Source organism: Asparagus officinalis, chromosome 7 (genome assembly GCF_001876935.1).
Source record: "Asparagus officinalis chromosome 7, Aspof.V1, whole genome shotgun sequence".
Taxonomy (NCBI): Eukaryota; Viridiplantae; Streptophyta; class Magnoliopsida; order Asparagales; family Asparagaceae; genus Asparagus; species Asparagus officinalis.
The window spans coordinates 87,338,845-87,350,556 of record NC_033800.1 but is presented as its reverse complement, the minus strand read 5'-3'; the positions used below and the strand labels follow the sequence as shown (position 1 = coordinate 87,350,556).

At 34.5% G+C, this 11,712-nt stretch overlaps 1 protein-coding gene across 1 annotated transcript in view; it reads left to right on the top strand.

Annotated features, from left to right (window-relative positions):
* Nucleotides 9,012-11,712, top strand: part of LOC109847467 (cytochrome P450 71A1-like) — a 4,493-nt gene continuing 1,792 nt past the window's right edge. The window contains exon 1 of the mRNA XM_020416695.1: nucleotides 9,012-9,321. Within this exon, the coding sequence (XP_020272284.1) occupies nucleotides 9,012-9,321 (310 nt within the window). The remainder of the gene's footprint in view (nucleotides 9,322-11,712) is intronic.

Genomic DNA, 11,712 nt, shown 5'->3' with positions numbered 1-11,712 from the left:
CTATCAATATTTCAAAAAATTCGGTTTTGCATTCTAGAACCAAGCATATTGATGTGCGTCATCATTTCTTACGCGATCATGTAGAGAGGCAAGATGTATCCCTTGTGTATATTGACACAAAATCTCAATTAGCGGACATCTTTACCAAGCCTCTTAGTGAATATGATTTTTGTCGCATAAGAAATGGTTTGGGTTTATGCACTATGTGGAAGTTCTATTTGCTTGCTTGGTTAGTTGTATTTCATATGCATTTTTTGATTACCATTTCTTTTACCCCATTTCTTCTAAAAATAGTGTCAGCATGTATCAGTTCGCGGTCGACCGCTACGGTCGGCCGCGCCTGTGTTCTTTTTCTGAGTAAGCAGCAGAAACTTTCGTGGTCGACCGTGACGGTCGACCGTCAGCTCAAAAATTCCCACGGCCGCCCGCCACGGTTGACCGTAAAAGTCTCTGGAAAATTCTGAGTTTCGAAAGTGGCTCGCGGTCGACCGCGAGATTTTCACGGTCGACTGCCGCTTAATCCAATGGATGTTTTTCAGTATAGATTTGCAAATAATTTCTTACGAGTTTTAGGGGATCTGGGTATGGGTTTTAGCAGCTGTTCTTTTTCCTATTTAAACTCTCATACCACTCTTCCTTCAAGTGCTCTTGTCCATTTGAAATATCATGCAAACTTGTTTTACTGTTTTCAAAAGAGCCCTAAACTTTCAAACTTGTTCTCTGTTTTCAAGTTCACATCCCAGCTTCAGTGTACGTTTTCAAAAGAGCCCTAAACTTTCAAACTTGTTCTCTGTTTTCAAGTTCACATCCCAGCTTCAGTGTACTCTTTCTCCTTGCCATTGGAACATTGTAAAGAGTGAGTTTTTACACTATTACTACTGTTGCGAGCTTGATCTTGTGGAGATCAACTGTGTGGGAGTTAGATCTTGTGGTGATCAACTGTGTAGTTGTGAGATCTTGTGGAGATCGTTGTGTAGAAGAAGTTCTGACTTCCAAACCTGGTTGTGTAGTGGATTCTCCTCGAGAATGAGGAGCGGGGACGTAGGTCAGCAGGCCGAACCTCGTTAACACATTGCGCGTCACTTGGATAACGATTTCTAACTCTATCTCATTTACTTTAGTTGTTCCTTGTTGTGGTGTGTTGCTTGTCTTAATTTTATTGCACAATTATAGCCTTAAGACCCTAATCACCCCTCCTCTAGGGTCCAACAACTATCACTCTTATCTTGTTTATGTTTATTTCACCCTTGTGTTAGTTTATATATCCATGCATATATTACCTCTTTGCTAGAATATATCTCTTTATTCATATTGCTTATTCTTACTTGTAACATATTGTATATCTCTCTTACAAGAATAATTTATTAATTAGTTTTAATTGGTATAAAATCGGATTAGATTAGCAAAAGACCCTAACCACCCCCCTCTAGGGTCTAACACGAGGAGGAGGAGGAGGAGGGAGGGTCTTGAAGGGGCGACGGAGGTGTCGTAGCGGAGTTGGGGCTGGGGTTGGAGGCAACAATGAGTGGGGGCTAGGGTTGGGGGTGGGGAGGAGGGGGGGGAGAGGGGGACTGGAGATAGTGGAGGAGGAGTAGGGAGGGTCGCGGAGGAGGGAGGAGGGAGGGTCGCGGAGGAGGGCTGATCGATAGAGGGAGGAGGGAGGGTCATGGAGGGGGAGAGGGAGATAGGAAATTTGGGGATCTTGGATGGGTTCTTGGGGTCACGGGGGTTTTTGAAGGACGAGAGATAGAATCGCTGGATTTTTTTTTCAAAAAAACCTAAAGTCGGGACGGAATGCATTCGCATAAGTACGTATGAGAAATGGAATATATATATATATATATAGAGAGAGAGAAAAATGGAGAAACTTGGTACCAAGTTGCTCCAAGCAACTTAGTAGTGATATGGTCTAATCTTGTCCCTACATCTACATTGGAGTTGGTGAAGAGTGGTTGAGGCTCTATCTTCGAGGTGTGATATAGGGGCAAGATTAGGCCACATCACTACCAAGTTATATATATATATATGTACATATATATATATATGTAGATATGTATATATGTAGATATATACATATGTATATATGTATATATATACATATGTATATATGTATATGTATACATATGTATATGTATATGTATATATATGTATATGTATATATATACATATGTATATGTATATGTATACATATGTATATGTATATGTATACATATGTATATGTATATGTATACATATGTATATGTATATGTATACATATGTATACATATGTATATGTATACATATGTATATGTATATGTATACATATGTATATGTATATGTATATATATACATATGTATATGTATATATATACATATGTATATGTATATATATACATATTTAAGTAAGAGTAAGTTGATAAATTAATGAATTCTTATTGGATATACATAGTATGAAGATAAGGATACAATTTAAATTGATATGTAAATCTAAATAAAATTATTAAATACTAAATTTATAAATGTCTACAAAATGAAGGGCGTATATATAAAAAATAAATAAATTAATGAGACAAATAATGTCTACCCCAAAGGTCGAACCCGGGAACAACGTAGACCTACAAATGTGCATAATGTGGATGATATATTTACAAAATCCACCAAACAAATTAAAGAGATAAAAGTTATTCTTAAAATTATAGAAAAGAAAAATTAAGAAAAATAAAAAATCATACTCCCTTTAAAAGCACGAGTTCAGGAAAAGCTTTCCATAGTCAAAATTATATTGTACTATTTTAAATATTTAATTTAAATTATAATATATACTAATCATACTTATATCCTATCCTAAGACCCCATGAACTATCTATAGCTCAATAATTTTAAATAAAATTAATAAAATATATAAAACCTCTCTGTACTATCAGTTTATTACATGAAGTATTATAAAAAAAGCAAAAAGTTTTGAAAATTTGACAAAATACTCTCAAAAGTTTAAAATTACACAAAATAAAAAGCTAAAAATTTAGAACTTGACAAAAAAAGAGTAATTGTGTGATATTTTCTCATTAAGATATATAAATATAACTTATAATTTAAGGTTTACTATCCCTTTTTAGAATCTAAAAATAGTCAAGTTGATACTGATAAAAAATAGTAATAATAACAGATTAAAAATATCCAGTTAAATAATAAAAATTTTAAAAAATATAGGATAAATTAAAAATTAATGTTATTGTATAAATTAAAGTAAATACATATAATTTTACCAATATGTTAGAACACCAAAAATACATAAGAATCATTAATTGATAGAAGACTAAATCTCAAAAAACTAATAAAAGACTATAATATAATAGCTTAACATTAATTGATTATAATTTATAAATATTGATCTCTAATGGTAATAATATTTATTAGATAAAAAATTATAAAGATTTATGTATGGAGAACTATTAGAAAATTTAGAGATATCCTTCAAAAGAATCAAGCGGTTTTCATTTCAAATGGAATTCGGAACGTCCATGAATCACTTCAATTAAAACTAACATAAGTTATATTTATCAAAGAAACACCGACTGAATACCCCCTGAAGAATAAATTGAACAACTTTGTGCTCATCAAAGAAACATAATTCATAGAAGATAAAAGAAAAATTACTATACTTTATGTAAGCAAAAAATAAAAAATCTACCTTTTTCTTTTTCTTATATAGTATGTCGACCTTGTGTGTGACTTTATTTAGGGGTATGACTACTAACGAATAATTAATTTTTAAAGACACTATCAAAGATAATGATGTAATAGCACTATTAGAATTCAAGATCTCTAAGTATGAATGTAATATATTTCATTAATAAAATTCTTATTAAAGGCCACTAAATATAAAATTCACCTTATATCTGTCTCAAATTTATAGAGGAGATATGCATGGTATCGTAAATTGTGTCATTAATATATATATCAATCCAAAGATACAACTTACTAAAGAAATCAGAGAATAGTAAGTAAACTAACCAAACATCCATATAATACCGTAAAGAAAAAATATTACATTTTAAAGCTAATATACAATGCTCTTTTAGAGTAAGGTGCCAAGACAAAAGCATCTTTATTAAGGCTCTTAATAAATATAACAAAAATTCAAATTACTAATATATACAACCATTATAACATTTGAAAAATGTTTGATCTTAGAAAACCTACTCTAAACTTCATACAATTAAACCTAAGAATAATTTACCAATATACAGACACACTATCGCACCTTTAAGGTAACGATAATTACCATTTATAATAGAGTTGAGCAGTAGTTTTATGTTTGCAAAGGCGGCAATAAGAAAGTGGATAAAGATGTTAATAATAAGTGTCCAGATGATAAATATTGTAGAATCACCGATGATTTAGTACCAAGCTTAAGTGATATCCCTTCTCCATGAAATAAATATATCAAAATTAAATATTAATATTATAATCTAAAGCAAATTGACAATAAAAATTTAGTGTATTTAGTTCAGATCCTCATGGAAAATAACACAGACAGAGCAAATGTAACATTATGACACAGCTAAAATTATTATTGGATGCACAACAGAAGAATTCATTGCAGAGAAAAAAGGTAGCTCCTAACCTTATTTAAGTAATAAATTAAAAGCATAAAAAATTTCATATATATGAAATTAACATTTATTCTTATTAAAATAGGAAAAAATCAAAGTCCGTATTGTCAGAAGTTTGTGTTGAATATAAGAAATATATTCAACTTCTTTGTGAATTTAGACAAGAAGACTAAAGATTAATGAGCCCAAGCACTAGTAGAAAAACGAGCAACCTAGACGAAAATTTCCGTCTAGGTTGCTCCATTTCCCGTCTAGGTTGGTACAACTAGACGGAATTTCATCTAATTTACTCTGTCTAGTCTGATTCCGTCTAGGTTAGGTCAAACTAGACGGAATTCCGTCTAGGTTGATTAACCTAGATGGAAATCAACCTAGACGGAAGTAGGAAATCCGTCTAGGTTACCAACCTAGATGGAAATACGTCTAGGTTAGCAACCTAGATAGAAATCCGTCTAGGTTATCATCCTAGACGGATTTTCATCTAGGTTGATTATAACAACCTAGATGGAATTTCCGTCTAGTTTGACTCATACTAGATGAAATTCCGTCTAGGTTGATATTTTTTTAGCAAAAAAAATTATTTACAATTTGTGTTTCCTTGTACAATTACATGAATACATCCAATAAATACTATGTACATGAATACATCCAACCATCCAAATATAATCAAAATTCATAACAATTATATTCAAAACCAAATATAATCAAATCCAACACAATGCACAAATCCAACCATCCAATCCAAAATATACATCAACCAATTCCGTCTAATGTATACATCCAACAACATATATACTAACAATGTATATGAATAAGATAGTATACACGACATGAATAAATATAGTGTTATAACAAATAAAACTGTTTATTGCATTAAAAACAAAAAAAACCTCATCTATCGTCGTCGTCAGCAGTATCTCTATCCCGGTTACGAGAACAGGTGTTGCTCCCTCTGATATCTCCACTCTGGATATTTAATTGAATAATCATTATGTGATGTTTGATAAAATATTAAATAAAAATAAATTTATAAATATAAGAAAAAATAAGGTACCTGAGCGCTGCTCTATCTAGTGCTGGAATTATCGCCAATCGAACTTATGATCCGTATGATACCACCATATGCACTATAAGGAATCGCACTGTCTAAATATTGTATAACATACCCCATGAGATCGTCTATCGAGTTCGCCATCAGCGCAACTCTAGTTATCTCATTAGTCACCTGAATATGCAGCTCCGGGTCAATCTTGTCAATCAAATACGCAGAGGTACGTGCGACAAATGGCATAGCGATTTTTTCCAATCACAACTTTTGGAAAACCCTCAAGTAATTTTATAATCTCATTACCTGCCAGCTGACGCGGCTTCATTCTCTTCTCAACTGTGCAATCAAACATAGCTAATAATTTTCTATACTTATGACTCAAGGGCAACCACCTTCGATTAAACCAATAACAACTCTTTCGGCTATGTGGTAATTGAAGAGCTTCAAATTCCAGACCACATACAGGACAAGCACACTTGTCCTTCGTAGAGTACCCGAACAGATTAACATAAGCTAGAAAATCATTAATCATCCATAATAGAATAACACGTAATCTAAACGACTCTTTTAAATGGGCATCATATGCTAAAATACCCTCAGACCATAATTGTTTCAGCACATCAATTGGAGGCTCTAAGTAGACATCAATATCATTTCCCAGTGCATGCTTACCGGGTATTAGTAATGAAAGTATCATAAACAGCTATTTTATACAAAGCAATGGAGGTAAATTAAATGGCATTAATACAACTGGCCACGTAGACCAGCCAGAGCTCAGTACCCCAAATGGATTGAATCTGTCACTTGATAGATCCAGTCTTACATTTCTGCAATCTTCGGCAAAACGAGGATAAATTTTATCAACATGCTTCCAAGCTAAAGCATCAGCAGGATGTCTCAATTTACCATCATCTACTCGATCTTCCTTGTGCCACCTCATATTCTTTGTCGTTTCCTTGTTCATGTACAATCTTCGCAATCTAGGAGCCAATGGACAATGTTGAAGCACATTGGCTGGAATTTTCTTCTACGTTATCCCTATCTCCGTTGTAATCCTTGTTGAAGAATTTGTGCGTTGCTTCCACCTAGAAACTCCACATGTCGAACACTCTTGAAGGTCTTTATTAGCTTTATGGTACAAAATACAATCATTCGGACATGCATCAATCTTATTATAATCAAGATCCAGAGCAGAGACAATCTTCTCAGCTTGATAAGTTGTTTGGGATATGCTATTCTTTCCTCTAGGAATTATAGTCCGAAGCAAATCAAGAAGCATTTCAAAATAATTATCTGACATACGCTAAGTGTCTTAATATGTAGGAGTTTTAACATAAATGAAAATCTGGAGTGCTCGGTACATCCCTCATATAAGTCCTTTTCACTATCTTCTAGTAGCTCTATTATTCGCTTTATTTCTGCAGAGGAATGCATATCATTAATATTTTTGGCACTTTCGATATCTCCTACCTCTTCAACTTCAACTTCGATATCATCTTCACTTTTATCTCAGATATCATCCTCGACATTATCATCAACATCATATTCTATAGGTCGAGGAAAAATATCATTCAACATTATTTCTGTGTCATCTATTCGTTGGCCACCAGACGTACCAACACACATATTTGGATCCTCATCTTCAGTGATACCTTCCCCATGCCAGTTCCAATATTTATATTTTTCATCAAAACTTCAGTGATACCTTCCCCATGCCAGTTCCAATATTTATATTTTTCATCAAAACCTGATTTTATTAGGTGGATCCGTATATCATTTCTATTCAAAGTTCCAATATTTATATTTTTCATCAAAACCTGATTTTATTAGGTGGATCCGTATATCATTTCTATTCAACAGTTTCATATTCCTATACCTACAACAAGGACAATACATAGCACCGCTTCTTAAATTTCTCGGATTCATTTTAGTATAACGCATGAAGGCGTCACATCCCTCCTTGTATCACGTGTCATGAAATCTATAAAGCCGTGGGATATCTATCCATGATTTGTTAGGAGTTATCCTCATCTGTAAATTATATATAATTATTAACTACGATTAATCTCACAACTACTAGTACATCCATGACTCTTATACATTCAACACACATCAAATATACGTTCATATATCATTTAATAATATGAATATTTATCTACATAATATATATATAACGTACGTAGAAACTAATTACACTAATCTAGCGGCTGTCAAATGAAGGCTTCTATCCATTAAGCATATAGTAGTGCTTACATCCAACTTCGTATACTTTGTATATTTTTATTTCTTGAAAATTTCGACAGCATCTACCCGCTATTCTCACTGTATACTATGCGGATGTTATTATGCATATCAGCAATAGCCCAAAACGTAGAACAACATACGCTTATTGTACACGGAGAACAACGAATACATGCTGCCAAAACTTTCAAGAATGAAAATATACAAAGTATATAAAGTTGAATGTATGCACTACTATATTCCTAACCCGTCCGAGAAGGACAGATTCAATAATTACAAATTTTAGTACCAATTCTTTATTCGTATAATATAAAATAAACGCTCATTTTTGAGAGAAAACTTCGTCTCCTACCCAAATCTGAGTCGTATATCATATATTATAAGTCCAAAGAATTGGATGTAATTATTGGACGGAAGTCTAAGGATAATGTTATTTTTCATTCACCTAAAATGGATTATAACACATTATAAAAAATTATAATGTGTTATATATCACTCCATTTAAAAAAAATTTTATTTCACATATTTTCACATCATAAACTTAAATAATCACACCTACTTATGGCACGAATGAAACTTAATTGAGTTAGGGTTTATAAGTGTTTAATTAAAATTATGATTACTAGTGTTGTTCAAATAAATTAACATGTAGTTAAGTTAGGGTTAATTCATAACTAATATTTTTTCAATTAGGGTTTTAAGAATTAAACTCGTTTATTTTATCCTAAATTAGGGTTTTAAAACTAAATTCAACAATAAATAATAATAATATTAAAAATTCTAAAGCTCAGTAGAAAAATCATACCTTTTTAAGAAGATGAAACAATGGACGCGCCAGTGATCACGGTTGGACAGTTAGAAAGCTAGGATGGTTTTTTAATGTAGTGCGAAGGGGGCGGCTGGGAAGGGGGGACGGGAGGGGGAGGTGGGGTTGCGGCAGGTGAAGGAGGAGGCGGAGGGGAAGGGGGTAAGGGGCTGGGCCGAGGAGGGAAGGGAAAGGGGGTAAGGGGAGTGGGGAGGGTGGGGCGCTGGCTGGGGAGGGCGGCTAAGGCGGGTGAGGGAGGGGATGGCTAAGGAGGGATGGGGGAGGGCAGGAGGCGATAAGAGGGGAGAGGTGTGGCAGGTGAATGGGGGACGGGAAGGGGGAGAGGGTGGGAGAGCCCCGCGGCCCTAAGGAAGGGGGGAAAGGGGGTGGGAGGGGCGGAAAAGGCTGGGCGAGGGGGGGAGGGCGGCTTGCGAAAGGAGGGGGCAGGAGAGATGGGGTAGGGCGTTCTAAGGAGGAGAGGGGAGGGGGTGGCGGCGGAGATGGGCTTGGGAAGGGTGGTGGGAGGGAGCTGGGAAGGGGCGAGGGAGGCTGGGAAGGGGGTCGAGGGGAGGCAATAGCCGAGATCGGAGAGGGAGAGAGAGAGAGGGACAGGAGGAGAGATGTGAGAGGAGGTGAGAGATTGAGGCGGTGGAGGTGTTAGATGCCTTAGGCAATCTAGACGGAATTTCGTCTAGGTTGCTGAGTGACCTAGACGAAATTCCATCTAGGTTGATAATGCTTATCATCATTGACGAATTCCGTCTAGGTTGATAATCAAACTAGACAGAATTCCGTCTAGGTCGCTCGGCAACCTAGATGGAATTCCGTCTAGATTTCCTTTTCCGTATACTTTGTCAAACTAGATGGAAATTTCCGTCTAGTTTGATCCAAACTAGACGGAACAATCTAGACGGAAAATTTCCGTCTAGTTTTACTCAACCTAGACGGAATTTTTTTTCGTCTAAATTGTTCCGTCTAGATTGGTGGTTTTTCTACTAGTGAAGGAAAGATTACATGCTCCAGTCTCATATCAAAATCGATGTAGACGATGAAGACACTACTACTCTAGAATTGGCTAGGGAAAAGGTAAAGATGAAGAATGATTGATCTCGGCTCAATAAAAAAATAGAAGTAACAAAAGATAATGTTTTGTGAATTGTTATAGAATAGTTTTATTTTTTAGTAAAATTAGGAATCTTTAGAAGGTATTTTCATAAACGATTTTTAGTGCTTTCATATGCATATGTGGATGTTTTTATCATATAAAAGTATACTAGAGTTATCATTAATCTCCAGTTTATGATTTTTTTTTCATTAACCATTTTCTGTCATTTTAGCCTACTTAAAATCAATCATCTTGGCTCGTTGGCTTTATTATTCATATTCCTTTTATAATGTTATTTTTTAAGTGTTTTCACTTTCATAACACTATACCTCCTCAGGTCAAGCTCGGTTTCATGTCGATCCAAATGAACTGAAAATTTAAATTGGCTTTAGATTATATTTATCTCCTGACATTCAACTATCAACATAAAAATTTAAACTAGATATAGCCTTTTCAAACAAACATCAAATAAATAAATAATCAAAGTGTAATCGATGAACAAATTTTAGTAAGAAAATAAACAAAAAATACTTAATCAAAGTGAGCAAAAATTATTATCAAAGAGTAATAAAGGAATAAATTTTAGTAAGAAAATAAACAAAAAATACATAATCACAGTATTTAACCACGTGAATTGCACGTGCATAAAATCTAGTGTGTGTGTATTGTTGTGCGCAGCGAAAATTTCGGCAGAGTTTCTGTGTGTGTATTGTTGTGTGTGTATTTAACCAAGCCTTTTTCTACCTCTGCCTCAACTTCGCACCCAGCCCAAAACCCTAGGAACACTGTTATTTATAGCAGAGAATCTCACTTGTGATAAACACGTCTCAAAACACGTCATGAAAACGCGTCTGTGCGTGAGGTGTGGCCCCCACTTGTGTGCGTTCACACTAATGTTTGTTTCTTTTGCTTATCTCCTCACGCGGTTGTTTTCCCCGGTCACAATTGTAAACAAGTGAGTGGCCCCCATGTGTATATATATATATATATATATATATATATCATTTTTGTTAAATAAAAGTTTACTCCTTTTATTGAATTAATTTTCAAGAATTAATGTATAAAATTTTATGCAATAATTTCCTTTGAGCTACACTCATTGAATTAATTTTCACGAATTAATGTATAAAATTTTATGCAATAATTTCCTTTGAGCTACATACAAAAGAATGTCATTATCAATATTAAATTAGTTTTGATAAATTTATTTTTTTAGCATCTGCATGATGCACGTGCCTGTGATCTAGTATATCTATATGCGCGAAGTCCTCTGAGCATATTCAGGTTATGTATGCCCCAGTACCACCATGCAATTTCTTCATCTTCTCTCATATCATCCTCAACTTACATGTTTCCTCCTCATTCCTACCGTCTTCATCTTTTTTTTCAAACCCTTTTCTTCCAAAAACACAAGAAACCAACCTCCATCTCCACTAAAAATTCCAATCCTCGGCAACCTTCACCAATTAAGCTCTCTCCCCCATCGGTCTCTTCTTGCTCTCTCCAACAAATACGGACCCCTAATGCTTCTAAAACTTGGGCAAAAACCAACTCTCGTCGTCTCATCATCAAGTCTGGCTCACGAGATCCTAAAAGTCCAAGACCATATATTTGCAAATAGGCCATTAATGACCATACCAAATTCACTTCTCTACCAATGCAAAGACATAGCATTTGCATCCTATAGTGAGTATTGGCGACAAGTGAAGAAAATCGGTGTTATACATCTCTTGAGCAACAAAAGCGTTCGATCATATCGAAGTATTAGAGAAGAAGAGATCGCTATTATGATCGAAAAGATTTACAAATTGTCACGTAGAGGTACGAATATAATTAATTTGACTGAGATATTAAATTCTTTTGCTAAGGATATTATTAGTAGAGTTGCAGTAGGAAAATGCTTGAGAGATGAGAGTAA